The 18,642-nt window shown below is 37.2% G+C and overlaps 1 protein-coding gene across 6 annotated transcripts in view; it reads left to right on the top strand.

Moving 5' to 3' along the window:
- TENM3 (teneurin transmembrane protein 3) overlaps nt 1-18,642 on the top strand; it is a 309,761-nt gene that overhangs the window by 192,756 nt on the left and 98,363 nt on the right. For all 6 annotated transcript variants that reach the window (XM_062492838.1, XM_062492835.1, XM_062492834.1 and 3 more), the window contains one exon: nt 1,245-1,483. In XM_062492838.1, the coding sequence (XP_062348822.1) occupies nt 1,245-1,483 (239 nt within the window). The remainder of the gene's footprint in view (nt 1-1,244; nt 1,484-18,642) is intronic.

Raw genomic sequence — 18,642 nt, 5'->3', positions numbered from 1 at the left:
TAAAACTAGAAAGTCTTTTCCCCTGCACAGCTGGCTCAGTTGGTGCTGAATCCTCTGAGCCATGCTGTAAAAATGACAAGCAGGAGGCAAATAGAGCATGGGCATAACTTACCTTCAGGAGGACGTGGGCATCAGCAGTTCATGAGTGTCTCTTAGCTATGACAAAACCCAAACGTCTTTCTGGTTCTATTTAGCTCGGCATTGGTAAGTTCAAAGTCTCCACAGTATGCTTTCTTACCATTTTTCGATATAATGTATTCATTTGGCTACTCTTAATTAGGTGAGGTCAAGCCATATGCTACAGAGTTGCCAACATAACAAATTGGTGGAAAACCTCTGGTGCAAAGACCTTTCTTTGAGTGCGGTTTTGTTGTTCATAGTGTTGTACAGATGCACCTGGAGAAGAACTCCAGGTAGAATGTGCCGTGTTTAGAGGCTCTTTCAAAGTAATTATGATTGCATGAACTGAAATTTAAAGATTCTACTATATAGAGGCTCAGGGAGTAATATTTTCTTTGGAGATTTTAATTGAAAAAAATAAACTGGTAACTCACAGTGTGTCTTAACTTTGACTTTGCTTTTCGTATCTGTTGCTGGTTTTTGGTCTTCTTGAACAGTTAGGAAATATATTTCTTTAGAGTACTTCTCCTAGGTTGTAGCTAGCTGCTTGCATCCATAATCTTTTTATGGTAGGAATATATGTAAGTAGATGTGAATTAGTGAACTGAGTACTTAGGACCTAAAAAAAAGAATTTAACTGACTATTTTTGGAAAAGTTGCCAAAAGTTTTTAACTGAGAGATTGCTGTTTCCTTTGTACTTAACCTAGGATAGCTGTGATAAGTAGTGTGGGCTGCAGTCACATTGCTCATTATTGACTTTTTAATGGAGTTCCCTGTAGTCTCATCAGAAGCCAACACAAATAAACAGCAGCAGAAAGCCTGTCCTGACTTGTTGGACAAACTATGAGAGACTTCCTCTCTGCTACACTGTATTTTGGGTAGTTCTGTTTCCTGTCTGGATACCAGTGTATTATTAATGTTTGGGGGACTTTGGTCTTTACTTAAAGGGAAAGTGTCATTTTACATTTGAGTGTCATGACAAGTTATTGCTTCTATGACCCTTTGTAGCTTGGATGTTGTTAGCTATTTGAAAAAATAGGCAACATCAAACAAAAGAGTTATGACTGCCTGTGCTCCAGCTTTATTTACTTTTATAATTTGCCATATGCTCTTTCTTTCACAGGCATTTCCTATTCAAAACAGGAACAGGGACCACACCACTGTTCAGTACTGCAACGCCAGGGTACACAATGGCATCCGGCTCTGTTTATTCCCCTCCTACTCGGCCACTACCTAGGAACACTCTATCCAGAAGTGCTTTTAAATTCAAGAAGTCTTCGAAGTACTGTAGCTGGAAATGTACTGCACTCTGTGCTGTAGGGGTCTCAGTGCTGCTGGCAATACTGCTGTCCTACTTTATAGGTGAGTCCCATTTTTTATAATTGTCACTATGAACATTGGTGTCTGATGGATTGTATATGGACTGTGACATGCTAACCTTTAACTAGCAAAGTCTTTGATGACAGTAAAAGCCACAAGGATTTATTGAAAAGTCACAATTGTTGAGATAAATTAGAAAATTTGAATATTTTGCAAGCATTCTGTAGCTTGATGGTCAGTGAATTAACTTCAAAGAAGTATTTGGACTACATTAAATTATGTGGGGTCAATTTCTTATAAAAGTATGTGTAAAATATAGGCTGTAAAAATTCTATGATGCAAACATAACTTGCAGCATATCTTTGGAACTCTTTTCCTCTCATTTTGCTGAAATATTGCTAATACAATCTTTAGGAATGCTAACTATAACGTCATCATTACATGCATATATATTTGTGTATAGAGCTGGAGCAAAAGTTTAGTACAGATGTTTGATTGTGAAATAGGGAAAATAATCGTCCAAAAGGACAACATGCAGTGAAGATGTAGACTTCCTTCTCTCTTTTGGGTTATTTCTAATTTTTGTCACTTTTTTCTATTTTTTTGTTAAACTCCATTTTCAAAATTTTATTTTAAATTATTTCCTTCATTTCTTCATCTCATTAATTGTTTTCATAAATGTTCACTATACATATTATACAATTTGAGTTTTAAGCATTTAATAGGAGCAGTGCTTGGCTAGGAGAAAATGTCCGTGACATTAATAAAGGCAACAGAACAAGATCATTTTGCACTCTTGCTTCCTTTGTATCTTCCTCCAGGTCACAGGTTTTTTTCATCTCTGAGTCCATAAATGGTCTTCAAAGACTTTCTTTTAGCTGACTTGTTAATTAGAAGTTTAGATCACCACAGGTATGGAAATATAAGTATTAGGGTTTGGTTTTTGTTATTGGTTGCACACAAGTTTAGAATCTTGAGGAGTGAGGAAAGAAAACAGAAAGGAGTCAATCTCTCTTTCCTTCCCTCTTTTTAAAATCAGTATTAATCTATAACAGAGCCTAGAAGGCCTTAAGATCCTTAAATCTTCATCCTCGTTATTCAAACAATCTTGTTGCATTTCAATGCAAGACACAGCATAAGTTCTGTAGAGCCTTTGAAGTAGTTCTTACTGAGTTGAAACTCCTGTGAACAATGCAAGAAACTGGGTTGCTGAGTAGCTGGAGAAATTCCCCTCTGACCCAGCAAAGCTGAGCCCCTGAGCACCCTTTGTACCTCAGCTGCCACCCCAAAGAGCAAAAGACATATATGCAAATGTAGGCTTTTCCGCTGCCCTTCAGCCTCCTTCAGTCATTGGATTTGTGGTTATTTTGTCTCAATGTGCAAGGAGTTTAGACCTGTGGTTCAGACTTAATTTTTGACACGCAATCTTTTTTAAGTGGGATTGAAATAATCCCACTTATAAAACTCTGTAATATTGCCTCATAAATCATCAGAAGTAAACATCTGCTACTAAATAAATGCATAAATAAGAAAGAAAGAATTCGGCATGAAGTATCACTGTCAGAAGCTGGGGAAAGCAGCCATACATATAGTAAAACACTGGAGACCTGACTGTGAGCTGAGCTCTGCACTTTGCTAGCCCCAAAGAGCCAGATTACTCATGAATCTGAGGGGCATGGGAAGATAGTTGTACCAGCTTATTTCTCCCACAGGCACATTAAGAAATATAAGCATGTCTAATACCCCTCTATTCCTGTATTCGGGAAAAAGAACTGAGCTTTCCAGTGAGCAAGAGCTGAAAACTCCACACATCATTTATTCACATACCCTGTAAAGAAAAGATAGCTGTACAACATTTCATTTCATGGGTGCAAGCCAGCTCACATCCTAGCTGAAATAAACAATGCACAACAGCCTTCCTCTGCCCACAGTCAATAGGGAGCTCAATGCCTACTGGTAATATTACACATATTTCAGCTAACTCAGCAATCTAAATGTAAAATTCAGCACTCAGAGATGCTCTCTAGAGAGCTTTGTGTCCATAAAATCACAAATGGATTGCACTCATTCATATATGTGGTTTTCCCATCTCTGCAGATGTAATATCAGAAATATTCCCCATTTAATAGGCCATCCGAGTATAAATCAGTAGAAATTGTTAATGCAAGATGGAAGCACTCCTTCGTCTTGGTTAACTGTTTCATAGAATGGTTTGGGCTGAGACAGATATCTAAAATTAGTTCCAAACCCCCTGCCATGAACAGGGACACTTTGTGCTAATCAGGTTGCTCAAAGCACCACCCAACCTGACCTTGAATACATCCAGGGATGGGGCATCCACAACTTCTCTGGGCAACCTGTTCTGTTGTCTGACCACCTCACAGCAAAGAATTTCTTCCTAATAGCTAATCTAAACCTGTCCTGTTTCAGTTAGACCCATTCCCTTTTCTCCCATCTTTGTGAGAAGTCCCTCTCCAGGTCTCTTTCAGGTCCTCTTTAGGTAATAGAAGGCTGCTGTAAGGTCTTCCCAGAGCTTTCTCTTCTTCGGGCTGAGAAACCTCAACTCCCTTTTAGTCTGTCTTCAGAGGAGACATGTTTCGTAACATAGGTGTGAAAGGGAAATGACTGAGTAGGAAATCGATTGTAACATAAAAAGAAGGGAAGGACTGCAGTATTGTGTGACCTCTAGCACCCTGTGACATGCCTCCAAAACAGTGGTCTGGCATCTCTGCTGAAGTTTACAGCAGCTCAGGCATGTCACATTTGCATAGCCAGTTTGAGACATGTTTTGAACTTCACAGAGATATGTTGGCACAAGTGTGAAAATGCTACCATCTTGTAGCATTTGCATGAAAGAACAAATTCAATATGAAGTATCACCGTCAAGAGCTGGGAAATCACATTTCGCAGCATGATTGCAGCAAAATATGCCATTACACGTTGATAAGGTGTGGCTGATGTCCACTGTGTGACTGTGGCAGCTGCAGACTGAAGGACTAATAGACTGCTTTTCCATTGGTGGTGTAACCCAACCCTTCTCAGAATTGAAAAGAGATGAACGTGTCATGCCCAGGCTTATTTCAGTTACAGTGAGTATGGGATGGAGAAAGTGACTTGAGAGCTCACTGCCTCTGCTCAGACAACATAAGGCAGAAGAGACAGTTTGCTAGACTTCATGTCTGCCTTTGCAGAACTGCTCAGTCAACTACTGCTCCGTCAATTAGCCCAGCCAGAGGAAGGAGCTGCATCAAGAGTCTGGTGTGTCTTGCACTTCTTCCATCACTCTGACAGGAAAGACTCCTACGTTTACAAAGTCTGAAAAGATGAGGTGAGAGCAGAGAGTGTCAGCATGGGTAGAGACCAGAGCAAACACTACGCTCTAAAGCCACTTAATGCAGTCTTGGAATCACAAGAAATTGAAAATGTTCTTTCAGTCTAAAGGAAAGTCTTCCCATGTATTAGCCCTCATGGTCTCTCTCAACTATTCTGCAATGTACAAAATATTTAACTATTGACTATTCCTGTCAATTAGACCTGCTAATTTTTAGAGAAAATAGAAGGGAGTTGTGGAAAATGTTGTTCCTTTGCTTAGAGGCTTCATCTACTGTTAAATGGTTGAGAAAGAAGTAAAGCAACACAAACATGCAAATGCTGAACCAAAAGATAGCATAGCAACATACAGAAGACACGAATTAAAAATAGCTTAGTGTAAGAATAAAGGATTCAAGGAGAAGCTTTCTGAAATAATGGATTACAAAATGGGGAGTAAAGAATTTAAACTGCCTCATTTTGAGATCAGTTTTACACTGGAATTTCTTTAAGCTTCTCACTTTTTAACTTCTGTCTGTAATCAGATTTGAAACCAAGGAAAAAAGCAACCTTTTTTCCAGCATGAAGATTTTAGAATCTTCTTCCCTGTTTGGAAGACTAGGGAGAACAGTATTAAATACAAGCCATTAAAGAGTAATAAGCCTGAAGTTGCCTTTGTTTGACCTCTTTCTATATACACATTAACAGTTTTAACCAACTTGGTACAGGGAGCCTATGTGAGAGCCATAAACAGAGTCCAGTTTTACAATGTGGAGACAACACGGAACTTGGTCCTTCGTTTCCCTATGGCTTACTGCCTCATTCAGCATGCATCACGTGCAATGAATGAATGAATGGCAAGTTCTGAAGGAAGGTTCTGAAGGGCACCTCCTAGGTCAAAAATGAGCACCAAGTCAAAGTTTCATATGTAAACACCATCCTTCAATTCCACATTTTGAGAACTTCCTTGTCCACTTGGGTTTTACTAAGTGAAGGAGCTTGTTGTTCTTGGATATGGATTTTTCCTAACAGAAAAATCTACTGTGTAATTATGGAGAGCTAACCAGTCAGAAGGAGTAGTTTCCAATATGTTATTACATATCACAGACTCTGACCAGCTGTATTAACAAACTGATTTGTGCTGTACTAATTATTTCTGCTGTAGTGTAGATTCAGCAATTAATGGATAGAATTAATGAGAATTTGGGGACCTCAGAGCCCCTCTTTCTTCCCCAGGAGTTGCTCTAGCAATTGATTCTCCATTGCCAATGGCACTGTCTTGACATTGTCGAAATCAATACAAGAAATTACTGCCATTTTCACTGTTCATGGAACTGAAGAGGGGAGCAGTTCAGTTCCTCAGTCAGTGCTGGAACTGCACGATACCAGATTCAGTCAACTAAGCGTGAAGAGTTGTACTGAAAAATTGCAGGTGTCTGTCATGAATTTTGTCTTTATGTCTGCTAAATAAATTTCCAGGAACATAAACCATCATTTGAATGCACAGCAGGACCTGAGCTATTTAGTCAGGCCTTTCCTGTCCTGACTGCTTCACAGCAACCTGTCATACTTTCAAGTCAGTGAGCACTTTACTCTTTGTGTAATTTGGGATTGATCATTTTGTTAGCCTTATCTCATCAGTCAGTGGTCAGAACAAGAATATACACCAGCCAGCTATTCATTGTGATAAAGCAAGTATTTACATGTTGGTGATAACAGAAGGGCATCTCTTCTGTAGAAAGAAAAGAAAAACAAAAGAAAAAAAAGTAAAAAAGGAATTTTATGTCATTTAAAAGGACACATTATTATTTATGTCACTAATGCCTTTATCATTTTTATCACCACTTTTCCTATTTTCTACTTAAGCAAATTCATTTTTGGACACAAAACAAAGCTAGCATTTAGATTTAAGAGGTGAAATATCTTCTGGGAAAACATTTAGTTGATACTTCATTCTATGAGAAACAGTAGACAAACTTGGGTTCTGCTGCAAGACAGATTGATGCCTAGAGAGGTTACCTGGACCAGAAGCTAGACAGTGCTAAAAGGATAAAGTAGGTATTTATTAAAAGGCCTTCAAAGGATACACCTTGGGCAGTACAAGAGCCCAGCCGTGGCTCTACCGAAGATGGACCCAAAATGGATGGCATGTCACGAGTTTTCACCCTTTTATAAGTTTTGGTCCATTTACATGTTGGGGTTAATTGTCCAATTACAGCTTCAGGTTATGAAGTCCCATCCTCCCAGGTTGCTCTCCTTGATCAGCTGTTGTTTACACTTCTTGGGCCTGAAGCTGCAACAGTGTCCTTGGTTCTCGGGCTGGAAGAGATTGTTTTATCTAACTAAACTCTGAGGAGAACTTGCTAGCATTTTATATGAAGCTCAGTCACACACCAAGGCAATACAGAATCTGAAAAATATAAGCTAAAACTTAGGGCATCAAGATGACTGTATGATCATAATGCAAATTTCAAATTAAATGTAAATGGAGAAGATACCGGACTAGAAAGTCATGTTTGATAATTACAGATAATTGATATTTAATATAAATGTATAAAATAGATACATTGTGCTAATTCTGCAGTTATTATAATAAGTGGTCATGCTTTTTGTCTATCTAAAAATGTTACAGTTTTATCATCATCCCAAAATACTAAAAATAAGCTGAACATTATGTGCTAGTATATTTCTAATAATGGAAAACTGTCTTCAGAGTTACCTCAAAAACTTCCTGAGATTAAAAACAGAGCAACTTGAGGTTTTAAGGTAGAAAGAGAAGAAGGAAGTGTTCAGGAAAAATAGCAAATCAGTTTCATTATTACAGGAGACTGACACATCAGAAGGATGTGAGGTGTGAAAGATAGTGTGTAACTACCTGAGGTGAGTTTTAAATAATTGTTTTAAATTATTTAATTGTCTGTTTCTGCAGACTGAGGCTAGCTTCCTATGTCTTCAGTGATATTTCTGGGTTTGCTGTCTGTGGTTGTCCCATATTATTCAGGATTTAGCATGACAACTGGTGGCATTCACATCTCTTCCCAGACTGTGGAGGACCAACTGCCCATCCTGTTGGGTTCAGTGGCAGAAGTCATAGTAGGACAGAACCACTGTCCCCAAAACTAATTGATTTACAGCCATAGCAATTACAGAACTGAATTCTGTGACTAAAGCAATGACTAAATATACCTAAGAATCTATTTTACTTCATCAGTAAAGAACAATAGAATATTTCTTTTTGATTGCAATGCCAAATTAATATTATTCTGCTGTTTGTAAAGCTCAGTTACTGCCAGGAATGAGGAAAACAACTTAATTAATAATGCCATTTAAATGGAATTTTTATTACAATACCCAGTGTAGGTATTCTAATAAACAGGCATGAGGGAGAATATGGTTTAATTGCCATTAATCACCTTACCTTTCATTAGATGTTTATAGAAACTCTTTTTCTTTTTGACATACATTTGATTTTTAGTATTGTAATGCTATTGTCACTGAGAGTTTCATCAAGAAATTTTGGCTTTCTTCATTCTCTTCCCTTTTCTGTCTGTTTCACTCAGTTTTGCTGGGACCTTAGCTATGTCTGGAGCTTCACTGAGCTGTGTGGGTTGGAAATACGTTCTCTGTCTATAGATATGTGGCAGATTTTTACAGTTAGCGAGGTTTATGCTCTCAGCCCTTTTTTTTCCCGAAATAAAGCCATGAGGAAAACTAATATATTTATATGTCTGAATCTTAAAAAAAAAAAAAATAGTTTTCCTTTTGATCTACTCTCATCATTTGAAGGAAGTTCTCCAAAATGTCACAGTTTACCAAATATACCAATTGCAATATATTCAAACTACCATGCAAAAATCTACAGCAGGCAAACTTCTCTTATGTAAACCTTTCTGAGAAAGCATGCTAGTTATCAAAGCATAGCTTTTTAGTGTTGTCTGATTGCCCCACTTAGCAGAACCACATTTCTGTTCTCATGCTCTTGCTCACTGTGTGCCTATAGCTGGAGTAGTGAAGACAGCCAGTGTCTCCAGGACTGCTGAAAGTGCATAATTTCTTGCAAAGTGTAGACTCACTACTCATTTTAACAATTCATGGGGCTTTTAAGGAAGGTTTAATGTGTCTAGTGCATTTTGAGGCGGCAGCAATGTTCCTGGTCATCTTTTTTTTTTTTTTCAAAATCAAAGCTTGGTGGGATTTGAAAGTAGCTGCCTCTCAAGATGCTGTGGTTAAGTTGCATAGTGATGTCTCTCTTCTGTCCAGAATGAATGTTTCCATATCTCTCCTAGCTGCAAGTGTCAGGGCAGCCAGAAGCTGCCCATGGCAGCACCATGCGTAGGGCTCTGCCTTCCCAGCAGGTGTGGCTCTGCTCTGCACCTGGCAAAATCTCCCTGCCTGTTGTTTTAGACATCAGTGCCACATGTTGCTCTCTCCTGCCAGAAGAGCAGGTATGTAGCCTAACTAGAAGGCAGGCCAAAGGGTGTGTAGTCACTTCCACTGTGCCTTCAGTGTGTGGTCATACACCTGGTGAATGTAGTACAGCACAATTATTTAGCAGCTAGAAAACCACCTCCTGAAATTTCTAAAGGATTTTAACTCCTGAATGGACCTTAGAATAGTCCTTGAAGTCTGAAGTACCTCATGCTGCTTCCATTTCAGTCCTTAAAAAAATCTTTAAAAATAGAATTGTAAAAGCTGGATAATTGATAAATGTAGCCCTTGCCATACTAATAGCTAAAATTGGTTCAGGCAACTCTTTTCACTCATTCCTGACATGTGTCTAGTAAATGGCAGTATTCAGATACAAATGTGACTTTTCACACTGTTTTTTTGCTTTAAAATGAGGATTAATATTACAGCTAGTACTGTGCGTTACAGAGGTTTTCAGCTGTCTGTCATGTGATCAAATTATTTTCCTTGGTATCTCAAAGCTATGAATTTTAGATATCTGTATGTGTTTCATATAATGTTTACAGCATTGGTGATGAGCTCATTTGGCTTCTTTAGAATGGAAATATTTTGTAAATAATAATGTAATTTCTTATGGTCACCATATTCTTTCTTTCAAGACTGGTAGACAGAGATAGAATGACTAGTCCAAAAATGAAGTTGTTGTGCTTTACCACCTTACTGAACTGAAAGTGTTTTTAACATCTCTTTTGAAATAGTACAAAATCTAAACATGTCGAACATCTGTGTCTTGAAGCATAAACATGAAAAATACTTTCTGGTCTCTTGCAAGAATCCTATTATGGATAATGCCTTTTGTTTATGTTTTTAAAGCAAAGATCTTGTTGCTATGTTCCAGATAAGTGCAAAGCATAATGTTACTGTTTCAGGAGTGCAGGGAATTCATACTTGATTGGTGTTGTGGATGTCACTTGCCATTATTGTTAGTGGCACTGAGAATAAAACGTTCATTGAGAAAGATAATCCTCACATGGAAGGATGTAGGAACATGTAATTGACAATCAGGAGGTTAAAAGAGACTTGACAAGATTTCAAGGGATTAAAAAATTTAATCTGTCAAGGCACACCTCTGTTCCAAAGGTTTGTATTCTAATTAAGATTTATCACAAACGTTTTGGCAATAGTCCTGTCACCCTTGTACTTTTGCCCAGTAGAGAAAATTGAAACTCAGTAATTCTGGCAATATAAGAGTTGTAGTAATAATCTGCAAGATGGCATGGTGATTTCATTGCCTATAAATCCCACACATAATATTGTGAAGCAGTATTATGCATTTTCAAAATCTGGCTGCTGCTTTCAGGAAAACTGAAGTCTCTTGCAAGGAAGTTTTGTGGAGACGTGTGTCCTTCTGCACTCCTCCTGTAGTCTTCTGACAGACTCCCAGATATTAGCAATTTTTCAGACTAATGAGATATTCAGTTAAAATGTACTGGTTTTTGATAAAGAGCAAGCTTAGAGTAGTTTAGAAGTGTTCTTTGTATTTTATCAGTCCAAGTAAACATGTAGTGTATTTTAGTAGTAGGCAAATTCAAATGAATGCTTATGTTCAAGAGATTTTGCAAAGCAGATAATTTGCTTGGGTGATTACTCGAGTTACTGTGGACACAGGATTAATCTTCTCTTCTTTGCTGGTAGTTTCAGTTAATTTCTAACTCATGCCTGTGAAGAAATAAGCCAGCTCTTAGACTTGTGCTGTCTGCTGGGGTATTTGAATTACAATACATGCATTAAAGCTGGGGGTTTTTTTTGTGTAAATATTGCATCTTTTCTGTAAACTGCAATCTTTTCTTGTTGTTTTGTTTTTTTTTTTATTGTGAAGAGAACAGCTTGTTCTCTTTCTGAATGTTTTAAAAAAAAATTCATGCTGTTAAAAATGTCTGGCTTATATGAGATTTTGGTAAACCTCTCCATACATAAGCACTATAGAAGGAAAAGGTCTAGTACTTGTGTCCCACCTTGCTGTAAGCAGTACCATTTGATATTACATTTATGGCTGAGATCACAAGAACACGTGGTTTTTATATGGATGTAATTACCCCACTGCAGGGATTAATTATGGATGAAAGTTAGATGTCCTCTGAAGTAGACAGGAAATTGATGCCATTTCAGACAACATCATTCACCAAAAAAAAAAAAAAAAAAAACCAAGCCTCTTAGGAATTGTCACCTATAGCAGCATTTGTAGTTTTATAATCCAGAAAAAAGAAATGTGCTACAACTGTTTAGATGATGTGGACATTTGCATTTCAAAACATATTATTCCTCAATAATAAAGCCAATAAAACAAAAGCAGAATGCTTTTGACAATATTTAATAGAATAGAGTCACACAAATGTATCACTTCTACTAGTTCTATAGAAGCAGTAATGTGGGGAGGGTTAGATACATAAATTAATATCACCAATTTGGAAAACTAGCTAGTTCCAGAAACTTTTAAGTATAGAAGTAGGTATGTTTGCTGTGGGATTTTTAATTTAAAAACACTTCTAAGTTACCCTTATTATGGTGCAGGAAGACTAGTATTTTTATTTCAATAATAATTCGTTGAAAACTAAAACAATATCCAACTGCATAGAGTTAACCTACCACTAACCACTGAGGTGTAACACAATAAATGGGTACAATAAATTAATCTTCACTTGTGGAAGCTCCAAGTTTATCTGTTGTTTTACCTTCTCTTTCATCTTTGAAATGCCGGGTCTCACACCCCTTTTTATTGAGGCATTTTTGCTGGACAGTGGGTCCTCATTTGACTCACTCCAAATCTTTTCATGCTGCAAAGGAAAAGTTATTTATGTTTTCAAATTAATTCCCAGGATTTTAATTATTTTTCCATCTACTTCTTTCCTGCCTCCTGTTAGTACTCTCAAGTAGAGGTAATGAAATTGAGGTATCCACATTTGAAAAGGAGAGATGCAATCCTTACTATTATTTAAATTCAACTGTAGCCAAAAGTAGAGGACAATTTAAAAACACATCCTTATTACTAATCCAATGTCTTTTCACACATTAAAAGGAGTGGTTGGCTTTCTCTATCAATTTTATAAGTGACCGTTACTTTAGAGCCACGACTAGCTATTCTTAATATCACCTGTAAGATTTTACTCTGCAGTGTTATGGCTGATTTAAATTTAAAGAGAAAAAAAAAATCCATGTGAAATCCATTAAAAAAATCCATGTAATCCTAACTTGTCTTTTCCAAGGCTTAGATAAGTGATACAAAATAGAAAGTGGTTTACAACCTGACTTGCAAGTAATTCACTATCTTTACAAACAACTAACTGTAAGTTTGTCTTTATGTCACAATTTCCTTTCATAAATCATGCATGGTAAGTTACTTTTTTCTGTTGATAGTGTTTTTCCTGTACCTCCAGTATAACTTTGCTAACAGGAATAGTTTCATAGAAACACATTTCACTTTAGTGGAGGAACATGGTATGTTACTGCAGTGCACATAAAACATATTAATGACTATATAACGAAGGATGCCCTATCTAATGGTCAGTCCCTAGAGTGGTGGTGATGTTCCAATAAGAGGATGACTGCAATCACTGAGCTGTTGTAAACCTTGGGGTTTTGAACCAAGAATTTGCATGAGATTTTTTTGCTTATGCAGACAGCTAATGGCTTACAAGTTTACATTGGAGGTGTTGAGGTAAGGTAGAGTTGTATATAAAGGCCCCCTTGAAGGTGAACTGAGCATGTCCATTCTGGTTTTTTGTGTGGATTCATGTGGAAATTTTGTGGTCTTGCAAGTTTATCTGCATGTAGTGGTTGGCTTATGCATCTACATAATTGTATGGTTCAGGTAGGTGAGTGGTAATTACCATTGAGAGGTTTAAATCACCACGAAGAAGTTTTGTAAAGAGGTTATAAGTTACTTTATTTAGGCCTCAATCAGGTACCTTTGATCTACAAGTGGACTGCTGTAATTGTGATACCATGAAGCCAAAAAAACAGCAAAGGATTAGAAAACCTATATATTGACTTGCACGTTCAATCAACTTGCATATGATCTCAGCAGGAAATTCAAAACAAAAGCTAATTTATGGAAAAATATGGAGTTCTAATCACAGTTTAGCTCCATGGGGTTCCAAATAACATACTACAATCTCTACATGCAGATGCTTTCATCTTACATTTCAGATTTGGTGACATTCCAAAAGTTCTTATCAAGCCTTATTATCATTTTTTATTAAAGCTTATTACATTTATCCTTATAGCATGTTTGCTGTAATATTCTGTCAATCTTAATATGGAATAAAAAAAGCTTTGATCTTTTTTAGCCAGTCATGAGATGGAAATACGTAACACAAGTGTTTCACCATACAGTATAAACTCCCAGCTCAGTGTGTCCTTTGAACATTGCATTAATTGGCCCCTGCTTCTTTTTCCTTTGGTTCATAAATCTTTTCATCAGACTGCACTTCTCTGTGCCATCAACATGCAAATAAGCTATGCATGATCATGTAGTGCCACTTAATTATTTCCCTCAAGGGATTTGTGGTGGTTCTGTTGGGTTTGGGTTTGGGGTGGTTGGTTTCTCTGTAATAACTAAGGCTATTGAACTATAAAAATTGTTGGATCGCTTCATCAACACTCTTACCTAAGAAAGGTGTTTCCAGTTTATTTTGAGACATTACATTGTCATTGCTCTTCTTAACACTGTGGGGGTGTGATCTAAAGAACAAAGCAATACTGCTGTTGGAGTTGTGGAAAAAAAACTGAAATAGATGAAAAAAACATGAGCCTCAGCTTTTTTCTAGAAAGCAAGTTTAAGGAAGAAAAGGAAATGTTATAGAATGAGAAGCAATAAAATAAAGAAATCCCTGAAGAAATACAGAAAATTTATTAGCCTGTAGTCTTAACCTGGTCTTGACATGTGTAAATCAGGGAAATTTTCTTCTCCCCAGTACTTAAAATCTTTGAGTATGACTTTATTAGATAGAAATCCAAAATATACATGATGTTTTTCCTGACTTTCTACGAACAAAATAACCCTTACCTCAAGAGTCCAATTCAATACACATTTAATGTGCACTTCCCCATCATTTCTGTACTTGTAGTGATTTTTCACCATCTTTTTTAGACTGTACAACATTAGCTGGAAAAAAAAAAAAGTTTATGCTAAGGAAAAAGTCCAGGATAATACTGAGACTATTTAGGGTATGCTGGAGACTATTACAAAATGGAGTAAGTTTGCTGTTCATCAGAATAAATGGGCAAATCTGAAACAAGACATAATATGCATCTTATTTAAATGACCAGCTACTGAAAAATTATTTTTGTTTCTGTTTTAAGAAATCTGGATTCTCCCTCAAGCTTTGAATGTGCCTTGTATAATGCAGTTGACAGAATCAGACTATTGTTACATAAAAGTCCCTGGCTTGACAACTGAAATGAGACATCTAGCCATACAGGTTTTCTGACAAACAAATGTTCCATCTTGGGGTGAATATAGTAAAAAATTTTACATCAAGACTAGCACACATCTTCCTTAACAGCTCAAATGCAACAATGCTTTAAAGTGCCATGTAATCATCTTTGATTAGTAGTCAAAAAGAGTAAGTTTATCCACAGTAGATAGCTGATACATCTTTGTTGCTGTATTTTTTCTAGGCTTTTTTTTTTTATGTTTTGCAAATTCATTGTTAAAAGGTTCCAAGTGAAAATGAGGAATAGACTAAACAGGTTGGATTTTTTTTTGCGGATGAAACAGTAAAATCAATAAACCCATTCAACTGTTCAGGATAAAAGGGAAAATACGCGTTTTTCACTTAGTATATTGATCTTGATAGGTATTACTGAGTTTTTCATATAGCACTATACTAAAATGTTTTACATTCAGCATATATGTTCAGCAACTTTTATATGATGCTTCTGGTGACTAATCTTTTGAAGGTGCTCAAAAGCATGTACTTTAAAGTTTTTTTAAATTTAGAAATAACAGGGGTTTTATTGGTTTGAGAGAAACAGTAATAAATAAAGAACTTGTCCTTGTAACTTTTAATTCACTTTATTTAAGATTTTAATTAACTATTTTTAATTCACTATTTGATCTGCAGCAACATCCAAGGTATCCTATTATCTTGAAAAAAGCAAATGAATGCAAATCACTGACAGTTCATTTGCACATCTTCTGGTCCACTTCAGGTCCTTCAGAATAAAATAGGTTTAGATTCTAATTATGGCTGCAAGAAAAATATATGGAAGATAATTTTGAAAACCACTTCAGTGTTCAAATATTTCATTTTAAAATGTATTGCCAACAGGGAGATGAACTAGAAGATAATCCTTCAACAGGATTGAGCAATAATTGCAATTTGCTTAGTTTAAATTATAATCTTTTTTTGCATTGCTTTAAATGTAGATTATGTTCACTTTTCCTTATGTTCAAGTGTGCATAAAGATTTTTAAATTAATTCTAAGGAAGCAAATTTTTTAATCATGGTTTGAAAATATCAGCACCCAGAAATATGTAGCAGTGGCAGTCCTGGAACATGAGTTCAATAACTGGAGTTCAATAACTTAGCAAGGAGCTCATCTTCAAGCACAACTTCATGAATAATGAGACTTGATTACCATAGCTTGTGAAACCCACGGGAAAAGGAAAGGAGGGTCAAGTATCATTCATTTCCTCTTGCCAACTTCCCCTATGGTGTTGAGTTCTTTATGTTCATAGAACATATGCCATAGGCCTTGCCTCTGGAGGTTTTGGGGAGATGCTTGCTCTTTAGAGACAGCCAGTGTTTTTTTCTTTCTGCTGTCTAGTGTTGATTTTTAAATCTGTTGCTACCTGTGAATTCTTGTTCTCCTGGAACACCCTGTGTCATCTTTAGAATTCTTTCCTGCATTGCCATATTCAGAATGGAAGGTCTTGAATTGTTGGCACTTCTGACTGGTGCTTCAGAGGGTTACCTTTTCCATTACTGTAGGACTGCTTCTGTGAATAAGGCCTGTGCTTGTATGGGCATGGTTTTGTTTGTGCATCATTATGATCTGCATCTGTGATTCTTTCACCTACACAGCTCACAGGGTGTTTGCTATGCCCTTTGTATTTCATGTGAGCATATTTGTCACTTTCAGTACTTTAGAAAAAAGTTGTGGTTGATCCTGGTGAGTTATGATAGAGACAACCTTGAATTTTGACCAGAACAATAAATAAGTTTCTTTGGCTTTTACTGTATATTGCTACCCTTTTCTACAAAGAAAAAAAAAAAAAAAAACTTCGATAGCCATGAACCCCAGCATTGTGTGTATATCCACATCTGATCTAAACTTTGTTTTCTGTTCAAAGCTGGATACTGGATCATGCTAATATCTGTCTATTTCCTTTGTGAGCTAACTGTCCTATCCTTATAGCATTCAAGTGTATGAGAAGATGGGAAAAAAATCAGACAAATCCAGTTCTTGCTAAATGGTAAAACAGCTACATGAATTGGTTTCTGTTACATTTCTTTTTTATGGCTCTCATCATTTGGCAGAAGAGAACTTTGAGATATTGAGTAAGGCAGCAAATGCAGCAGGTTGTTGTCATCCCTAGTTCTAGTTCTGCCACTTAGTTACATAAATTACCCATCTTTCATGACATACTAATAAAGGACTGATGTCTTTTTGGATGCAAGAAAGTCTTGCAGAAGGTTTTGAAGTGACAATACAGTGTATTTGCTCAAGAACAAGTTCCTTGTAAAGGTAATACAGAAAGCACCAAATTACTAGCTTGAGAAAGGAGCATGCACAACAAATGGACAGCTTCTTCTTGAAGATTATTGCAAAATGTTTTACACAGTGTAGACTAGTGATGGGTTTTTTCCAAGTGTTTGGTGTGAAATGTATTCTTAGTTGCTATTTTAATTATTGAGTGGACGTGGAAGGCTTTGTAGACTGATTACAAACCAAAATAACTAGACTTCAGTTATGCAGTGATCACGAATCAACCAAGCTTGAAAAATCAGTTTTAAGATGGTTCAGAAAACAGTTCAGTGAACTGTGTGGTGACAGATGGCAAGATTACCCAATTGCCTGCAACAAATGATAGCATTTTTATGTTAGCATTAAGGCTACTGTTGGTACAAATGCACTCCTTTAATCTGAGTTCTGAATTTTTGAATATCCCAGTCCATTTGGAGGGGAGAAGGGGAAAGAGGAAGGCAAGGGCCCAACTATTAATTTGGTTACTGCTTTTATGTTTGGGATTTGTTCTGGTGAATTTAGTCATATTCACCAGCACCACACGCACATACACACAGACACTGGTACTGTGTTCATGCCAAGAGCAGCCCAGATCTGAGAGAGTTTTCTCATCTCTGATGCCTCTTCTTTCCACTCCATTAGAGGGAATGCACTCCTCACCACACTCTAAAGGCTGGCCATGCAGATAATTTGTCCAGTAGCAGTACAAATGCTGCCTTAAACAAGTCAGTCCAAAGGTAAATGCTAGCAACAAATAACTCTTGGTAGCTAGAGATTACTTTGCAGAATAGATGTAGGGACTGAAACAGAAGAATAGGTAGAAGATCCTAGAATCCTAGGTTAAAGATGGTAGGTTTTTTCATAGGTTTTGATCATAGGTTAAATAGTTAAAGATGGAAAAGTCCTTAAAAATCATCAAGTCAAACCATCAACCTAGCACCACCACCATGTCCTGGAGCCATATTCAGAGGTTTTTTTAACACTTCCAGGGATGGTGACTTCAATGATTTCCTTGGCAGTCTATTCCAATATTTTACAATCCTTGCCATGAAAACATTTTTTCTTAATACCTAATCTAAACTGCCCCTGGCATAATATGAGGCCATTTCCTCTTGGCCTGTTGCTTGTTACATGGGAGAAGAGATTGACACTCACCTTACTACAGCCTGCTTTCAGGTGGTTGTAGGGATCATGAGGTTCTCCCTGAAGCTCATTTCTTCTAGGCTAAGCAACCCCAGCTTCATTGGCTGCTCCCCATAAAACTTGTGGTCCAGACCCTTCACCAGCTTCATTGCCCTTCCCTGGATGTGTTTCAGTACCTCAATGTCTTTCCTGTAGTGAAAAGAGCTGGGCACAGCATCTGGTGTGTGGCCTTGCCAGTGCCAGATAGGGCAATCCCTGCCCTGGTTCTTCTGGCCACACTATTTTTGTAGTCCTACACTATTTTGTAGGCCTGTTATACAGGCCAGCATGCCATTGGCCTTCTTGGCCACCTGGGCACTGCTGAATCATGTTCAGCTGCTGTGAACCAGCACTTCAAGGTCCTTTTCTGCGGGACATTTTTCCAGCTCCTCCCCCAGCCTGTAGCACTGCATGGGGTTGTTGTGACAAAAGTGCAGGACTCAGCACTTGGTCTTCTTGAACCTCATAAAATTGGCTTTGTCCCACTGATCCAGCCTATCCAAATCCCTCTGCAGAGCCTTCTTACTCTCCAACAAATCAACATTCCTGCC

Source organism: Cinclus cinclus, chromosome 5 (assembly GCF_963662255.1).
Source record: "Cinclus cinclus chromosome 5, bCinCin1.1, whole genome shotgun sequence".
NCBI classification, from domain to species: Eukaryota; Metazoa; Chordata; class Aves; order Passeriformes; family Cinclidae; genus Cinclus; species Cinclus cinclus.
This window is presented reverse-complemented; position numbering and strand designations above follow the sequence as displayed.